This window comes from Durio zibethinus, chromosome 23, assembly GCF_047325235.1.
Source record: "Durio zibethinus cultivar Kanyao isolate XHJ-2024 chromosome 23, ASM4732523v1, whole genome shotgun sequence".
Lineage (NCBI taxonomy): Eukaryota > Viridiplantae > Streptophyta > Magnoliopsida > Malvales > Malvaceae > Durio > Durio zibethinus.
In genome coordinates, this window is record NC_143184.1 from 2,664,600 (window position 1) to 2,683,934 (window position 19,335).

Below are 19,335 nucleotides of genomic sequence, written 5' to 3' on the forward strand. Positions count from 1 at the left end.
GAATATTTTCAGTTGGACAGTACCTCGGCCCCCCAAAGTTAACGTTACTTAGTTAGAGTTGAGCTTGAGCCCGTTCATGAATAGCTCATTTTAAGAATTTAAGAGAAATTAGAAATACGAAAAGTTAATTAATCTCTACTATATTCAATTGGTGAAATTATCAATATCAAAATAAAATAAAATAAAAATAAAACATTTAAATAGGGAAATTTTATGTTTTTTTTATCTCACAAATTTAATCTGTCGTATATATTTGTCATGGCACAACTACAGTCACTGATCTTAATTTATAATGATAAATAAAAATTACTTAAAATTAGTTAAATCATAGAAAATTTTATTCACATCCACAATTTTATATTTACTTATTATTATCTTCCAAGTATAACCTTTTTTTCCTTCTTTTTAAATATTAAGTCATCCGAAAGCATTAGAATTTTTTTATTATTATTTTAGCGTGGATAATAATTTAACAGTTTGTTTTTCCTTAAATTTCACATGCGAATTTTAAAAAATAAACGTATCTATTAATTAATTTTTAATATACATACCATTCATCTTATATTGTACCAAAATAATTTTAAATTGACTAATAACAAATTGTACTCATCTACAACATCAATCTCTAAGCTACAAAGAAACTACAATTCTGCAATACGAAGTGAAGTGTACGTCTAGCTATATATGCCGCTTTTAAATTAATTGCCCCATTACTGAACTTTTTTTGAGTTGAAATTTTCGGGTAGTTTTATTTGCAGGCATGAGAGTAACTGAAATCATGTTCAGCTATAACCACCACAAAATATCCAGTTACGTGGACTCAGCAATTCCACGTATATATACATATTTGTTGCATGAAAGTATAATTTATCGTAAATTTAAATTTGATTAATTTATATAATTATGTTTAAATTTTAATTTACAACTTTTTTTATTTTTAAATTATGATCTCTTTTATACAAAAAAATTTATATAATCTCCCACCACAACTAATTTCATAAATAATTTTTTTTTAAATCTAAAAATAGATAAACTGCTTAATCTTTCAAATCATGATAAGATGTATCATACTAAATTGATGAATAAAAATTCGTTTAAATAGCAATTTGAAGGTTAAAAAATATCTTTATTATTTCTTGTTTTATTTAATTATCTTTTTGTTTAATATTTAATTATTTCAACAGATATTTTATAATTTGTGTTTTCTTAAAAGAGAACTCATTTGTTGTAACTAAACTAACTAATTGTAACTTCAATTCATAGATAAAATTCAACAAATGTTACAAATTTTATATTAACTGCATTCGGTATAAGTTCAAGACACATAAGAGCCCGAACCATATTTCAACTCGTGATTAATTCATAAATACCGATAAAAAATAAATAGGCACTCAAAACAAGAATATGTTCGCGCATCATTGACCAACTCCTTATCAAATTCGATTCATTTTAATGTGAACAATAATTCAACGGATTTGATTGACTATAATAGAATATAACAAAAAATATATATTAAAAATATATTGAATAAACAAATTTTTATTTTATATTTTATACACGAACAAGAATTCAAAGAAAATGGATGCGATAAGACAAAAAAAAGTTTAATTCGAATTGCTTGCTATTCATAGTTAGAAAGATTTATTACTGACGAGCCACAACAATTGCACCTATCAAAGCAATTAAAAGAATTAGTGAAATGAATTCAAATAGAAGAAAAAAATATGTTGCTAAATGAATTTCGAGCATTTACTATTACTTTAATAAATGATTATCGACAGAACTCGAACTAAAGATTTATTCGTTGAGAATAATGATCTTAATCGATTAAACTAATTATTTATTGATATTTCATAAATAATTCAATTAAGTCTAAATAAACTTTTAATAATGAATATTTTTAAATTCCAAATCCAAAAAAAAAAAAAAAAAAACTTAGGTTGTTCACATCTAATTAACATTATTACTATTAATAAAATATTTATAACTTGTCCAAATATCTTTTGGACCACAGTGCCTGGATCATGACCACGGAGTACTAATTTCCCTTTGTTTGGTTTGAAAATTTCAAAGTCTAAATGCATGGGATCATTTGATGGGAGCAACAGTATAAATAATAATTGTTGGGAACAGTTTTTGTAATTAATTAATTAGCCTATGAATTTTAATAAATTGTTTATGACGATTTTAATAACGTCAAATGTCGACATCACAATACTTAAATCAATCATCAAACTATTATAAGTTATAACCATTGCCCTCCCCATACTGTCAAAATAAATTGTGCATCTACCAATTTTGGAATTGAAGTTGGTCACGAGGTTATCTAACTTCTAAAGGCAAATCAAATAATGTGAAAACAACATTAATTAGTGTCTTTATTTTCTAGTGGTGTTTCCCCCACCTCAATAATAACTTGTGAATCAACTTGTTCTTCTTTACTTTTGATATACATACATACATAGTATAATAAGCGTGAAAGTCTCGAGGTTCAGAAAAAGGCTTCGTTAATAGTGGCTATTCTGACATTATGATACGACATCAATCCAATCGAAATTAATCTAATTTCTTTCAAGTCTTTATCAGAAACTGGAGCAGCCAATCGTTGGCTATTCGTCAAGTTGCATTCATTTGACACGGCATTGAATTTATAAGAGCTGATATTATTTGTTCTATATATCCTGGCGTTTTTGTTTAGTTTTAGGTGGTTCACCAGGACCTTACTCCATTTCTTTTTGCTTTTTGTTTTAATATTCTCAAGGCAAGAAACTGCTAACCACGATACGATGATAGTTTATAACGTGATATATCTTATGTTAAGTAAAAAAATTATTTATATGTAATTTAAAAAAAATTATTTATATTATTTAAGTAATTAATTTGAGTAAATTAAATTATTTAAGTTTGTTAGAAGTAAAAAAATAAAAAATAGTCATTTGGTATTTGAACTTATTTAATAAATAAATTTAATTTTTAAATTTTTTATTTCAAAATATTAGTAAAATTTATTTTAAATTTAAATAAATATATTTGAATAAAAAAATAATTATCCGAATAAATATATCTGAACAAAAAAATATGATTGCTTAAATAAAATTCATTTAAATATAAAAATATTATAATACAAAATATCATAACTTTTTAAATTAATTTAATTAATGATTATTGATTTATTATAAACAAATATTTTTACCTAATCGATTTATTACTTTTAATTTAGGTAATTTTTTAAAATTTTATTATATCATGTAAACATAATTATTTTTAAGATAATATTTTTCACGTCTCAAAATTATATATATATTTTTTAATTTTTTTTAATTTTCTAACAATATATATAACTATTCATTTTAGGAATTAATTGAAAGTTTCTCTTTATAAATCATAGATAGAACTTTATAACCTTTCTTGAATCAAAATGATTGCTTCCACTATCAAAATTTCATTTTAGAATTCCTTTTGCAAAATTAAACCTCAACTTTTCGAGTTTCTACAACGCAAAAGAGAAATATTATCCATTTTCCTTCTACCTTCAGAAAATAAATACATCATTTTAATACGTAAAAATATAGTATTATCAAGAGCACGTGCATAGTAGGTGTCATATTATTCTAGTGATAAGCTAATTAACTACGTTGATGCTTTTTTTTCTTGTTATTAATTTGCACATTTAAAAAGATATTCTTATTTTTAGGATGTAATGCTTCTTTAAACTGTTAGTATTATGTTTCATAACCTATACATATTTTTTTATTTGAAAAATGAGAGATTCAAAATTAATTATTTAATTGAAAACATATATACATATCATTTAGTCAAATATTCAAGTGAAATAATACATATTATAATGAAATTAATGTATTGCTCTTGGTTTTGCCTTGCATAAAATCCTTAAATTGGAATGACCTAATTTCAAATTTTGCAAGTGTCAAATTTAAATTTAACTCTGTAAAGGGGCAAAGCCAGACATAAGGTAAAGAGGGGGCCAGACAATGAAGTTAATGAAAAAGGGAAGATCAATACTGATGTTAGATGGACTGAATTAGTATAATACAATGACATAAACAAAAAAAAATGGAGGGCTTGATACCATGCCCACCTCCTTCGGATTCGTCTATGATCTTGTATGTATAGACATATATGCTTGAATGATCATTAAGTATAATTCTTTCCAACGAAAGCATGTAGCTAGGGAAATATGCAAGAAAACTTTCCCTAACTTAATCAAGCCGGTGAAATTTCATTAATAAACAAAGATAAATGACACTTCTATAAATTCTATATTTAGTGCATTAGTAATGTATTGTCCACATTAGTTTTGACCATTTGATGGGAAGCAACCATAATTAATCTCCTGAAGATGTAATTGAAATATTGCAGATTGTAGTGTTCAGATCGAGAGTACTGTTACTGTTGCAACAAATAAGCATGACATGATTATATAGATCCCAACACCCCCCCCCCCCCCCCACAATGTTCCTAAAGGAAAAATTAACCGCCATTTGTTTTTCCTTGAAACATATAAAGACAAACACCTTCGTTTACTCTGCAAAGATGATTAATATATAAATCAGAATATTTTAATAAAATTTTATTAGAAATGATCAGTTGAAAAAAGTTTGCTCAGAGACGAGGAAGGGAGATCCTCTCCAATGGACTATACAACCGGAGTCAGACTTTTGGGAAGTGACTTTATGATATTGGAATTCGAGTTTTATGATTATCATGTCAACAAATCAAGAAGTTTCAACTCTGGCTTGATCTGTTCATCACCATGCAACTCTTTATTCTCATATACAAATCAATATATTCATCAACTTCTGGCCCACATGTTACAGAATATAAGTAATATAAATGTCGATCAATTATTAGGATATATATATATATAAGTACATGTTAGATTGATATGTTCCCTTGTTATTACTAAATACTTATGGCTAGAAGGTGAGCACGTGACACGAAAGCTAAGATTCAACTTCAACCAACTTTATTGGGAGAAAATTAAGCTTGAACTATTTGACATGCACACATAATTACTTGATAAGAACAATATCCCACCTTTCTTTTTTTCTTTTTGTTTTCTATCAGATCAGAAATGATTCAGCGAAAGAATCCAACTGCGCTGGATCTTCGTTTGTTTTCAGAAGCTGCAGATACTCTTCGTAAAGCTTCTCTAGAGAAGTATCATCTTCATTTGCTGCTACATGAGAGTGGCACTCGAAATCTGAGCCGTTAACAAGATCATGATCATCATAAGCAGAAAGAAAGCCGGTTCCATTTTCATTGTTGTTGATATATTCTGACCAAGGGACTCGTACAAGTTCTAATCCTCCCTCCCCTCCTTGGGTGGAAGACACGGTGCTAAATGTATTACATTGGTCAAAGCTGTCATTTCTTGGTAAAGAGAAAGAAGTGACCCTTATGGGCTTTGGGAGATGGACTTTGGGCTTTTCTGCAGGCTCAACTATTTGTTTTGTTTTGCTCTTCTTGTTCTGCTTCTTGTTAATGCTGCCTCGGCTTTTTTTTCTGTTCTTCACTTCTTGAACTACTGGCTCTGATAGGTTCTTGTGGGTATCAGGGTCAGTTCCTTGGCTTAGAAGTCTTTTGCTGAGATGGGTGTTCCAGTAATTTTTAATCTCGTTATCGGTTCGACCAGGAAGTCTCCCGGCAATGAGAGACCACCGGTTGCCGAGAAGGGAATGTAATCTGATGATAAGATCATCCTCATCTGGTGATATATTCCCTCTCTTAATATCCGGTCTTAGATAGTTCATCCATCTCAGCCTGCAACTCTTTCCACACCTAAGTAACCCTGCAAATTCACCATTGAAAAAAACATGCACATGACAATTGACAAGAAAAAGAAATCATTCTCCAAAGGAAATAGTGAACTAATTATTAATCATAACTTATAATTAATGAATTCAATTACCAGCTTTCTTAGGAAGCGATCTCCAGTGACCCTCACCATGGGCTTGAATGTACTTGACAAGCAATGTGTCTTCTCTTGGAGTCCATGGACCCCTATGCAACCCAACTTTAGAACAACAAGGAGCCCTTCCCATCTCTCTCTCTCTGTTTTTATTCTTCTACCCTTTTTTTTTTTTTTTTTTTGCTTTCAAGCAACTCAACTCACTTACTCTCTCTGTATCTGTCTCAAATACTTTTCAAACATTGAAACAACTGAGAAAGAGAGAGAGAGAGAGAGAGAGCAAGAAGACAGAGCAAAGGATTCGAGAGAGAGAGAGTGATGGTCTAAGCACCACGAGTCCCAAAAGCTTTGGCTCAAGCCTTTTAAAACCGCCTAGATAAATGAATATTTATATGACAAATTTATTTATTATATTTTAATGCGTTAAAATATTTATATGAATATTTATAAGTTAAAATATATATTTGCATTTTGGCAAACTTGATTTGGTTGTAAACGAAGGGTTACAGTCGAAGAGCCGTTGGTCCGGTATGCTATCATTTACAAAGCACGCGATCAAAATTATACTTCGAGTGAAATTTTCACACGTAACTCAACGACCCTTCCCCCTACCTGCCCTTCTCAATCCTCAATCCCTCGCACCCAAACTGTACGTCCCTGGCTCGCACTAGATTGCTATCCTTACATGGCTGCTCCTCAATTACGGCCGTCCATCACGTGGAAAGTGTAAGGTCAAAATCAAAATTATTTCCATTTCAAAATTTTCATTAGTTTCGTCATTTTTTTTGCTACCTGCCGTCCTTTTGCATCGTCTTTCCTTTTTTAATTTCTTTTCAATATGGTATGTCATGGAGTATTTTGACCAAATCTAAGCTTTAAATGGAGATGCTAAATTCAAAACATACACCTCTTCATCGTCATCTGATCAATGGAAACATATATGATGATCAAGTTTAAGGTCCATATTAATTAAATGATCAATGAAGTTCAATTTTACTTAGTACTAATTTTTTATGTTTATTTATAAATTATTAATCTTCCGTTCCTTTTTGTGTTTAATTTTCTTTTGGTCTACACTAATACTAAATAGCTGTAACTTTTTTCTTTTTTGGGTTTTCTCCTTTTCTTTTATATAGGAAATTCCGAAATTTGTTTATTCATTCATGAAACAAGAAAGTTTCCTATCAAAAGAAATATTTGGGGTCCTAATTTATAAAGATGAGAAAAATAATCTAAAATTTCAAAAATCAATTCAAAGCTATAATATTCTATTCGAATTTTTTCTATTTGGTTTTGATTAAGTTTGAATATTCAATATATCTATTAAGTTCATATGGATTTAAAAGTAAAAAAAAAATCAAATAAAAAAAATATTTTTTAATTTTTATATATATTAAATTTTTATAAAATAAAAATAATAATTTTATATTAAAATCTACTTAAATATATTAAATTTTTATATTAAAATAATATATAAAAATTAAAAATTAATAAATCAAATTGAATAAAATTGATAAAATTTTATTTTGAATTCAAAATAAATTTACAAATTTTATAATAATATTTTAAAAAAATTGAATCTGATCCAAATTAAATTATCACATTTATTAATTTATACAACCTGACACTTCAATGAACCGACCGATGGATGGGACAATATAGTATCATAAATTAGTGAAATGAAAATTAATTAATGGAAATAGTAATGAAGGAAAATTTTGGGACCCTTTGTTAATTAAGGGTTTAAGCTTCGATTTAAGGAAGCTTTTTAATTACTAAACTGAATAGCTACATACTAGCGGTGCACTAAGCCATAATTAAGCATTGAAACAGTAAATTATTTACAAATATATATGAGTCCACCATCATTTTCAAGTTACATTGGGTTTTTTTTTTTGTTTTTTCCAAATATAAATATTTGAAATTAAATTAAATTTCAACTAAAAAGAGAGTGATTAACGGTTTTATATTTAATATATCATCAATATATAAATATTATAATAACAGCCATTTATCCATATTATTAATTCATTTATCTACTTAGTTGTATGTTATTAATAAATCAACAAGAAAAATAAAAAAATTAAATTTTTTATGTATGTAAATATTAATTAATGCCTCGAAAACCCAAGAATTTTAAACATTTAAATCCCAAGAATTTAATTGGCTTGTTTTGCATTTTTTTTTTTAAATTTGACGCATTGAAAGGCTCTCCCGCTCCATATATTATTGAATCACATGTGACCGTATCACATCCTTTTATCTAAATTTTCCAGCGTTTTCATCTAAATGCTGACAAATTTTTTGATTTTACATTGATAATTTATAATTATGTTGTAATTTAGGTTCCCTAGAGATACAACAAGAGAATAAATTACAAGGGAAAGATCGTAGAGGAGAAAAGAAAAACGTGCATGAAACTAAATTAAATACTCATATAAGAAACATACAACTGTTGAATAGTTAGCTTGCTGAAGCTCTAAATAATTAATCCAACGTCCTTAATTATGGGAGGTAATTATTGATTTCTGTTCTTTATTGTATTATATTATTGCTATCTTTTTGTTTTTTTTGGTAAGATATTACTACTATCATAAATGGGAATTGGAATCCCAAATGATTCTGACCTCGAGTCCGTGACGCTACTGCAGAGGAAACCAGTGGTCGGCAGCTCATCGACTGTAGTTAAAAAAAAAACCTAAAACATGTGCAATTTTGATGATTGGAGGTCACGTCTTTGCCCGGATGACCACAGCCAAGCCATATGCTAGTTAATGTATATATAGAAAGAGAAAATTTTTAATTTAATATTTTTTAATTATTAATTTTAATACATTAAAAAAATATAAAAATTTTAATCTTATCTTTTAAATATATTAAATTTAATAATTAAAAAAATATAAATTTATTCCTCGAACTCTTCCTCTTTTATATATATATATTCTTGATTATTTTGATGATACCAATTAAATAAATAGAGATCCTATATTATTCGATTGATTACATCGAATTCAAATATTTATAAATGATAATTATTAGATTTAGATAAAAAATTTATCATTTATGTTGAATTTGATAAAGTTTTAATAGTAATATTTAATCATTGTAATATTCAAATATTTTAAGTTTTAATGAATAATATCCTGTATTTGAATTTATGCCTAAATTTATTTTTAATTTAAATATGTAAAATATGTAAAATTTTATGTTTATGAAAGATTTGAACTATAATAAATAAATTTTGTTTGTTATTAATTAAAAGTAAACTTAAAATTTAAATTTTAGTTCTTATTTATTTTATATTTAAGAAAAAATTTAAAGAATCAAATATTTAATAGATAGCATTTATTTAGTTGAAATATAATTTAAATAATAATATTAAATTTAATTAAATATTTTAATAATTTTAAATACCATAAAAATTAATAAAATTTTATTACAAATGCATAAAAATTTAACGAATATCTATTCTGTTGCGCCATTCTAATTGAGACGCGGGCTTCTTTTAGGTTTTTTGGGTACACTTAACTAGTGTTATTACATGAAAACTAGATAAAAATAAAAGTAGTACATCTGGATCACTCACCCTTACCCTTGCAAATATGGTTCACCGCTCATTCTGATTGTAGTAGGTACGACCCAACATGAATTAATGTTCAAATTTGCCTTTCATGAAAGCTACCAGGGAAAGCATATTCGGAACTGTAGACTCCAAGTGACCAAAGAAAAGAGTACTATCTGAAAATTGAGTGACAGGCCATCCACGAATAGGCCAAGCATTCATTCTTCATTGGCAACTTGATAAAGAACCGGTGAAGGTTGTTTACAAAAATTAATACTATATAATATTCCAATGTTTTCCATGATTTCCAACCTTCCGCATCATGGTAAATTAATGCATTTAAATTCCACCTAAGCACTAAGAGTTCGATTTGTAATCAAGAGCGGATCCGAGAAAAGCCGAGCAGATGTGAAGTAGGAAGTTCCAAAAGTCTTGCACAGTTTTATGTTCTCCTCCTATCTGGCAATTGGCAAGCAATAAAAGACAACAAAATTGCCACTAGAAGTAGAGTTACCCCAGCTGAAGGCCATGGAACGCCATTGACCGCCCTGAAAATGCTACCCCCATATGCACCAGAAAAATTAGTACTAGTAAGAACAAGACAAACGAAGAAGAAGAAGAAAAAAAAGAAAAGTCCTAATTTCCTTCCATGATCCGTTTGCAGTAAAGAAATGGACTAGCTAGGACGATTAATAGTTTACTTTCACCCCAACAAGCACACCAAGAAAAAAGAATGACCACCACTTGTCTGGCCGCAAAACATGTACTACTTGGAATTTTGCACTTGTAAAGTACTTGTAAACATTACTATTATAAATATCACCAGTCCTGTTCCAGTACTATTGTAATACTCCCTGTTCTCTGTCTTTCTCTATTTCTTCAAACATTGGTAAGTATTATATTTGTGGGACATTTTAGTGATTGAATTTGTGATCCGTGAATTGATCATAACCCATAATTGATTCTGGTTTCTGACTGAGTAATAACAAGACAAACGAAGAAGAAGAAGAAAAAAAAAAGAAGAGTCTTAATTTCCTTCCATGACCCGTTTGCAGTAAAGCGATGGACTAGCTAACACGATTGATAGTTTACTTTCACCCCCAACCAGCACACCAAGAAAAAAAGAATACCCACAACTTGTCTGGCCAAAAAATTGTACTACTTGGAATTTTGCGCATATAAGTTACTGGTCAGGAGAACTATTATAATATCACCATTCCTGTTCCAGTAGTAGTGTAATACTCCCTGTTCTCTCTCTTTTTCTATTTCTTCAAACATTGGTAAGTATTATATTAGTCTGACATTTTAGTGATTGAAATTTGTGCTCCTTGAATTGATCATACCCCATAATTGATTCTGGTTTCTGACTGAGTAATGAGACTCCAAAAAGGAAAGGTCAAAATCCACCAGCCAAAGCGACTGCATGCAGCCTTTCATTTACTTAGCAGCAGGGCTAGCCTCCTAGCCCACTTGCAGTCAAAGAAGATAGGTTCTGCTATCCTAATCAATTCCTCTGACATTTTTGTTCCCTTGATGAACATTTTGCTGAAAGCCTCAAAAGAGAATGAAAAGAACAGTCGTTTTCCTAGGAAAACTCGGCCCAAAACTACGACTAACAAAAGGGGAAAAATTGATGCCGTTTCGCCCTCGCAAAAACTAATTCTTACTCTGAAAGCATAGATAAAAACATACATCAAAACTTGATCGTACATTCACCATTCAAATTTAATGCGTTTGCATATATTTTACAAATTCTGGCACCCCAGTAACTTCTACCTCAAACACTAATTCTTTTTTTTTTCTTTTCACAAAAGTATATTACACTTGAAATGATACGTGGGATAATTTTTCACCAAAAAAAAAGAAAGAGAAACATCAGATCCTCTGTGCAAAATTTTCTTTTCTATAATCAACCCTTGCAATTGTTTCAAGGGTAATAAAAAATTAAATACAAAGCTTGTGCATTAGTTAATTATGACTACTTAAGACTTGCCTGCATCACAAGGGTTGAGGCTAGCAAGCCAACGTCTTGTAAACCAAATACTTCTCCTAGGTTGAAGACAGAAGACTTAGCTTGGCTTAGTGACAGTAGAACAATCCAAATGTCGCATATCACTCGAATGTATCCACTTAAGAGAATGCAAGCAGCCGCCATAATATATTAACTAAGGGGCCAAAGAACGATATAGAGTTGGTGTGTTGACGACGGTTATCAATAAATGCCAAAGCATGGAAATTAACCACATTTAGCATCGTAAAAGATTCGCCAGCCGCCAGGACATGCCGGGCCAGAGAGCAAGGCCTGCTGTCTTTCTCAATCCAGCTTGGCTGCGTTTGCTGATCTTCCCACTTGTGCCGGACAAAGGCTTGAATTGATCATCTCCGCATTATGGGAGAGAGGAGGGGGAAATTTAGGCCAAAAAAATCGCATTTTCAGTAAAGTGTTTTGCCAGAGCCAAATAAGGCAAGGGAGCAAATGGGTTTAGCCACGTATGCTAACCACCAAAATAACTTTAACGCTTGTTGGCTGTTGCTTAGTTCAATTGAATCTTAAACTTCATCTTTCTAACCATTGCATTTTAATATGAAATTTGGATGATTCTATTCACATTTTGCTAAAATGTGGTACTATAAACTATTCACGGCCATGACAAATTTAGGATGTTAACATGGCAAATATAAACCAGAAGTTCATTTTAGCTTGGAGTCAATGAATCTTTTCTGTGTTCTTTGTTTCAGCAGAGAGCATAAAATATTGGGTCAAGAGAAATGGAATAATACAGAGGCAAGGCTAGAAACCAGGAATAGCCTTAACACCCTACTCTAAAATCTGCTTCACATCAGAAACCAACAGAAAAAAATTTTCGAAAGTGGTAAACCATACAAAAGCATATATACTGGGGCTCTCACAAATGCGATTTTCTTGCAAAAAGTGTTGCTGAAGCCTCACGATGAATGTGATGTCGACAACTGAAATGAACTGTTGAGAAAACTCTCTTGCTTCGGTCCAAAATTATAGATCCCATCCACTGTTCACCGATCATGAATCATGATCATTTAAAAAGCATTTCTGGGTTACTGATTGAAATAAATCATTATCACGTGGCACATCTGCCTATCTGGTTACATTAACGTCACTTTTGCTTCCCCTTTAACTACATATATATATATATATATATACACACATCGATATTGATAGTCTGTGTTCCATATTCTCATTATTATGAGAATCATTATATACATTTTTCATATCGATATTAATAGTCTGTGTTCTATATTCTCATTATTACGAGAACCATTATATACATTTTCCGAAGAATGTTGATATGCAAACAGAAAATTTTCACAGATTCCTCTTACCTTCACACTTGATTTGCTGTCAATAAGGGTAGGAACTGGCACGCTCAAGGTCAAACCTAATCAGGGCTCAAATCGAAAGCCACATAACCCAGGCCTGCTTAGTTTCAAGGCTTCAGGCTGAAGTATTTGAAATCCTTTAGCCTGGCTCAGTTGAGTGATAGTCGAAACTGGACCCAATATTTGATGGGTTCCAGTCCATATTTTTCAAGGTTAAACATATGGAAAAACCTTACAGCTCCGTAAACACCTAACATTATAAGTAATAGATTTACAGTTAAAATTCATATCGTCCAAATAAAAAATCTTACACCTTTTTTTCAAATTAAATGATTTTTTTTTTCATTCTAGCTAGATGTATGAGGGAAAAAAAATAAAGAAACCATATTATTACTGATTTTGAATCATTGGACAAAAGATCAATAAAACATAGATATTGTTATGTAATTCTAATGGTGTAAAGCAATGGGTCTTTCTTCTTGACTCACTTTTTAGGTTAACGAAAACAACCAGAGAATTGGGACTTTAATGGATGGTTCTTCTCTTTCTCTTCTTTTTTTTTTTTATCTTTTTAAGTTTATTGTCTGCGGCCTGCCAACTATTTCGTTGAGGCCTTTCATCGGAATTGGCCCCTAATTCCTCCCTGGCAAATCATTACCCAAGAAAGGACAGTGTCCCAGTGATTTTTTGGTCAAGAGTGTAGCCAGTAGCATCTAAAATGCTCGAAACGCACTAAAAACTTCAACCGCTGATCACCAACCCTGGAAACAGTGAAGCCGTAAAACAGGGGCGTTTAGAGTTATTTTTTCCAGGAAAAAGGCCATGTGAATACGTTCATTCATTGGCGTGATTACTACGAAGGTTGACTGAAACAAGTGTAGAGCAGATTAAGTGAACGGTCGAAAAAAGCGCCAATGACGTGTAGAGCACCACAGCCATGTGTTACACGTTAAAATCATTCAAATGAAGCCATCAACCTTGAACCTGTCGCTGCGAATAAATTTTATTCATAGCTTAGCCACCAAAGCATCTGTGCATTGAAACGCTACTTTCCATTTCCATCCTGTTCTTCTATTTTCTTCGAAACTAGAAAGTGGTTTTACCTGTTGATTGTTTGGTTGGATAGTACACACAAATTTATCTTTTCTAGGGGACATAAAAAGGTTTCTTTATAATTACGTAGAAAGAGCCTTTTTTCCGCTGCAATTAAACGACATACATCATTTTGTTTTGAGAAAAAAAATAATTAAAGTTTTGGCTAAAATTGAAATTCAAAGACAAAGATTTGGCTTTTGGTTGTAAAATGAAAATTTGATAATCATTATAGATAACCCAACCACATATATATATATATATATATAAGTTGACACGTGTAAACTTTAAATTTGAATCAAGAGTAAATTTTGAATTTAAATTAGATCACTAAAATAAATCAGATAATAATATTTTATAAATAATTAAATATGAAATTTTGTTTACTCTTAAAATAAAATCACAAAAGCTTTATTTTTAAAAAATTTATTAATAAATTAATATCATATGATTTATTAATAATATATAAATTTTATATTATAATAATATATCAAATATAAACTCATTTTTAAATAACATAATTTTCATTTATAAATTGATAAATTCCATGAATTATCTTACTCTATCATTTACTATTGTGTAGCTTCGTTTGTATAATCACTAAAGATAATCCAAACATTTTCATATATAAACGTCTTTGTGAATTTTGAAATTATTAAGCATTAATTTAGGATAGGAAAAAAATTAAACATATTAAAAATTAAAATTATTAAATATTATCTATTAAAATAATCATATAAATTAATTAAATTAATTTTTAAAGTAGATTTTATTCATAAACCGATAAATTTACATGTTAATTAAATTATTTTATTTTTTTCATTCAAGTGTAACTTGACAAGCTTAACGCGTTCATGAACAATTTAAATTGGTTTATTCACGTGTCTCGTACATGAAAGCGGAGTGATGACGGGGAAAAGAAGGATATAATCTTTTAGTAGTGGTGTCATGTCTTAACAATGTGAAACTACAATGAACGAAAGAAGGAAGAAAATGCAAGGGGGTTTCCAAGTTCATTTGTGTCGGGGAAGAGAGCGGTTGATTGTAAGTTGTAACCAAACTGGAACAGGCACTGAGATTTTGAGTCTTTGGCTGTTTCGAAGAATTCGAAACCAAATGTCATCATCACAGGAAAAGAAGCAAAAAAAAAATTGTTACCATTTCTACTACTGCTGAAACAACAAATATTTTTTTCTCATCCTATCGCATTATTTGGGCCCCACGTTTCCCTTTGTCGGCTCCCTCCATCAACATTCAATTTTATTCTGTACAAAACTTTTTCTTTTTCTCTCTTTTGATCGAGTAAAAGTATTCTTGACGAGGTAACTTTTGTTATGCCATCATTTTCATTTTGGATTTCTACATGTGGAATTTTTTTGCAAATGGAAATTCTATTACTTTTAAATTACAAGGCATAATCCTGAAACTGAAAAAGCAACTTCGAACAAGGGTATGGAGTAGTTTCATTTTGTAACCGAGCCTGGAGACTCAATTAATTCTTTACTTGCCATGGCATACTTTTAGACTTAAAGAACCATGAAGTTATGTTTTAGAGACGGAAATGGTCTTGGAAACTTGATAAAATTTGTTGCTTTGATGAACTAATACCATTTTCAGACTATATAAAGAAGAAGAGAAACGGTTTCCTATATAAGAGAATGTAGATTAAAAAATTAAGTGAATCATAGATTACTTTAACTGCAAGCAAACTAAAGGAACTGCTTTTAAGAACATGAGAAAGTAGAAGCAGCGGAGAGGATCTTTTGACAAGTTAACAGGGAGTGGTTGTGCGATCAAAATCTTATACTTTTGATAGATCAAACAAAACAAAACCAAACCTCTTACTACTCATGAATGGTCCTTCGGAGAAACACTGAAAGAAGCGACAGGAGAGGAACAAGAATAAAGACTTTTCCCTTTATCAGGTCAAAAAGGAGAAACCCACTACAGTACACACACTCATAATTCCACCAACAGTCAATAAACAAATATATACATTTAGTCGTTTTAAATAAAATCAAGCAGAAATTCCTCATATAAAATATGACCAAAACAGAATTAATGTTAATATTTATGAGTAGTCAAAACAAACGCACCTCTCTTTTCTTCTTTTCGTCATTCATAAAGTGAAAACGACACATAAAGCGAGCAGAGAAACAGTCTAAAACATTCTTTCTTGCACTAAAGAGAGGAGCTGCAGACAAACAAAGGAGGTTAATTCTCTTTCTATCTTTATTTCTCTCTCTGTGAAATCATCACTTTGTTTTCTTTTTCTCCTCACTTTTCATCTTCTGAGTTAATGGATGCTGTTAAGTGGTCACAGGTAGGTGGATTTGATCCTGAATTTTTTTCTCACAATTGAATTGAGCTTTTATTCTGTTCTAGAGTTTCTTTTTTTTTGTACTTTTTTTTTTCTTTTTTATAGATTAATAAAAATCAAGCTCCGATATCTTTTTCAGACAATAAAAGCTATATTTTCTTTCTCTTTTCATTCGTTCTCAATTATATTCATGGAGGGTGCAAGTACCATAAGTATGAGGATGATCAATCCTTTTTGGAAGGTGAAGTTTAATTTTGTTCTTGGAACACAAAAGGCTGCACTTTTTCTTTTATTTTTTTCCATATTTTTTTCTTTATTGTGATATGGCTGATAAAGCGATGGAAAAGGTTTTGTTTGTTATTATTAATTTTCTTGTTTTCAATAAAATTTAGCTGGTAAAAAGCCTACCTTGTTTTGTGTGTTTGCTTGTTTTCTCTCTTCTGTTTCAGGTTAATTTTGGTATTTATGTTCTTCCTGGCCTGTTGTCTTGCTAGTGAAATGACTGCTCTCTCTCTTTCATATATGTCTAGGGTCTTCAGGATATTGGTTTGGTGAAGCCCATGGAAGAGATGGTTTCTAATACATGCACAAGGGGAATGTTAGAGAGAAAGACAAGGCCACCAGAGCAATTGAATTGCCCAAGATGTAACTCTACCAACACCAAGTTCTGTTACTACAACAATTACAGCCTCACTCAGCCAAGATACTTCTGCAAGACTTGCAGAAGGTACTGGACTGAAGGTGGGTCGCTCAGGAATGTTCCTGTTGGAGGTGGTTCGAGAAAGAACAAAAGATCTACAATATCAAGCTCGTCATCTTCTTCAGCTGCGGCCAAAGTTCCTGATCTAAACCCACCAAGTTTCTCACAGCCAAAGTCCCATAAAAGCCAGGATCTTAATCTGGCTTTCCCTGCTATGCAAGAGAGTCATGGTATGTCCCAATATCTACAGGTATCTAAAATTGAAAACAACTACTCCTCTTCTTGCAATACTTCATCCCCCCTTTCAGCTTTGGAACTGCTCAGGACTGGAATGGCACCAAGGGGATTGAATTCTTTCATTCCAGCACCGACACCAGACTCAACTACACTGTACTCAACTGGATTCTCTATGCAAGACTATAAACCGATCCTTGGTTTTTCAATTGATGGACATGGAAGTAGGGCTGGTATCCATGGTGTTCAAGAGAATGGAGGAAGGCTTTTCTTCCCTTTTGAAGAAATGAAGCCAATTTCAAGCACAAATGAAGTTGACCAAAATAAGGGACATTGCAATTCAGCTGGATATTGGAACAATGGAATGTTAGGTGGAGGATCATGGTAAAGAAAGAAGGAACTGCTTTTTCCCACTCTTTTCACATGGTTGATTCCCCGTTTAAAGTTGTTTAGAACTAACAGATTATAGGATACGTAATGGTTTTCTTTGCTTTTATTTCCTTCTCACCTCTGAACAACGTAAACGGATTGGAGCCATTTGGGTTTGGTTTCAATAGGCTGTCCTATGTTTACGTGTGGATGGAAGAAAAAGAAAAGTGAACACTGGGCTGTGATTTTGTATCAGAACTAGGACTGCTACAGTGTTGTGTCTGAATCTAAAGAGTTGTTCAAATAATTGGTTTCTAGTTTGTAGGCTAGGCATAGAGGGAAAGTTTGTTTTCAAAACTCGGAGTTTCTTGACATACCATTGAAGACGCTCCATCGTACTATTAATTGCAAGGCCAATTATTATTGCTGTTTGCCCTTCACTTAGATTCCAACGTGGGTGATGGCCTTAAATTTTTTTCCTTTTCCGGATGACTGGCTCCTATGAAATTCACTCCATTTATGCTTCTAACATCTCATTGGCAGCATTGAAAGACCTTAATTAAAGATCGGTGGTGAACCTTTTGAATAGGAAACTACAATACAAAGGCATCCCACCTGCCATGTGCCACCCAAGTCTTATTTGGGAACAATTAGCAAATTGTACTTTGAAAAAACCAGTTTACCTACTCCAACTATAGTACTTAATTTTTATTTTTTGATGCCCACTAAGTTTAATTTAAAGCCATTTGAAGAGGCAGCTAGCAGCTCTAACGTTATATCCCATTTCTTTAAGAATGAAAATAATTTAAATATGATAATTTGTGTATTTATATTATATTAAATATATATTAAATAAAATTATTATATTAAATTTATATTAATATTTTAAATATAACAAAAATTTTATTAAAAATTTAAATTTATATTATTTTTATATTTTTTACATCATGTTATTATCTTGTATTATTATATTATATTTAAAATTATCCAATTTAAATATTCAGAGGAAGAAAAATGTGACAAAGCTGCCCCACACTTTGTTGTTACAGAAACATTCCATTCTGAGAAGTCAATCCCATCTAGAAAATCTAGAAAAAAATGTTTTGTTTTTCTAGTGTTACGATGGTTGTCTTTATCACGTTATCAAATCTTTGTTCATAAATTTGGCTTCTTCCACGGCGTTAGTTGTTGGCTCCTATTTAATTAATTATTTATTTATTTATTCTTCTCGAATCTAAAAAATTGTGGTTGGAATCACGTCACTTTTTATGCCATACCAGTTATGGTGGAATTCCTACAAATACATCAGATTGAAAGCAATTGCCACTATTTTTTTATTTAATTTGTGAGTATCTTTGTTCTTTAGAAGAAAGATTAATCCCATTTTGTGTACAAAGTAAGATCATTTGTATTTCAATTGGGAGTTAAAATAGGATAATTTGTAGAAAGAAAAGAAATTTCATTTCCTTCCCCACCCCCCACCCCCCCCCCCCAAAAAAAAAAAAAGCAGCCTGTCACAAGATGCGTGAAGTATAGATATATTTTGATAATTCGTTGTTTTTAAATTTGAACAGCTCTTGGTTTCACTTTTCAATACAATCTTGTGATTACACAGGTTCCAAGCAGTAAATTGCATATTCTTTTACACTAAAAACTGATTTAGAAATGGACATATAACACGATAGAAAGGCCACTAAGGTAAAGCTCAGTATTAAGTCAATCTATGTTGCTCTGCTCTTTCAACTCTTTCTGTTGGCTGATATGCCTTT

General features: G+C 30.8%; 2 protein-coding genes across 6 annotated transcripts; one reads left to right on the forward strand and one right to left on the reverse strand.

The window, feature by feature from the left end:
- Positions 1–4,965: 4,965 nt before the first annotated feature.
- LOC111313342 (transcription factor MYB123-like) lies at positions 4,966–6,293 on the reverse strand. Its single transcript, XM_022914007.2, has 2 exons — positions 5,933–6,293; positions 4,966–5,812 (listed from the first exon to the last, which is right to left on the reverse strand). Exons 1-2 carry the CDS (start codon positions 6,063–6,065, stop codon positions 5,085–5,087), a joined length of 861 nt encoding a protein of 286 aa, XP_022769742.2. The 5' UTR covers positions 6,066–6,293; the 3' UTR covers positions 4,966–5,084.
- Positions 6,294–16,009: 9,716 nt separating this feature from the next.
- DAG2 (Dof-type zinc finger DNA-binding family protein) lies at positions 16,010–18,095 on the forward strand. 5 transcript variants are annotated; one of them, XM_022914885.2, is made up of 3 exons: positions 16,100–16,266; positions 16,794–17,193; positions 17,272–17,736. In XM_022914885.2, exons 1-3 carry the CDS (start codon positions 16,243–16,245, stop codon positions 17,583–17,585), a joined length of 738 nt encoding a protein of 245 aa, XP_022770620.2. In that variant the 5' UTR covers positions 16,100–16,242; the 3' UTR covers positions 17,586–17,736. The 5 variants fall into 5 exon arrangements, with proteins under 5 accessions (XP_022770618.2, XP_022770616.2, XP_022770620.2 ...); XM_089753122.1 differs by lacking the exon at positions 16,100–16,266 and adding an exon at positions 16,323–16,504; XM_022914883.2 differs by having other exon boundaries at positions 16,010–16,156; positions 16,794–18,006.
- The last annotated feature ends 1,240 nt before the right edge of the window (positions 18,096–19,335 follow it).

Coding starts and splice junctions, on each gene's coding strand:
- LOC111313342 (XM_022914007.2), bottom strand. CDS start 6,065: ATGGGAAGGGCTCCTTGTTGTTCTAAAGTTGGGTTGCATAGGGGTCCA. Junction 5,813..5,932: donor ATCGCTTCCTAAGAAAGCTG/GTAATTGAATTC, acceptor GTGAATTTGCAG/GGTTACTTAGGTGTGGAAAG.
- DAG2 (XM_089753123.1), top strand. CDS start 16,454: ATGGAGGGTGCAAGTACCATAAGTATGAGGATGATCAATCCTTTTTGG. Junction 16,505..16,793: donor TGATCAATCCTTTTTGGAAG/GTGAAGTTTAAT, acceptor ATATATGTCTAG/GGTCTTCAGGATATTGGTTT.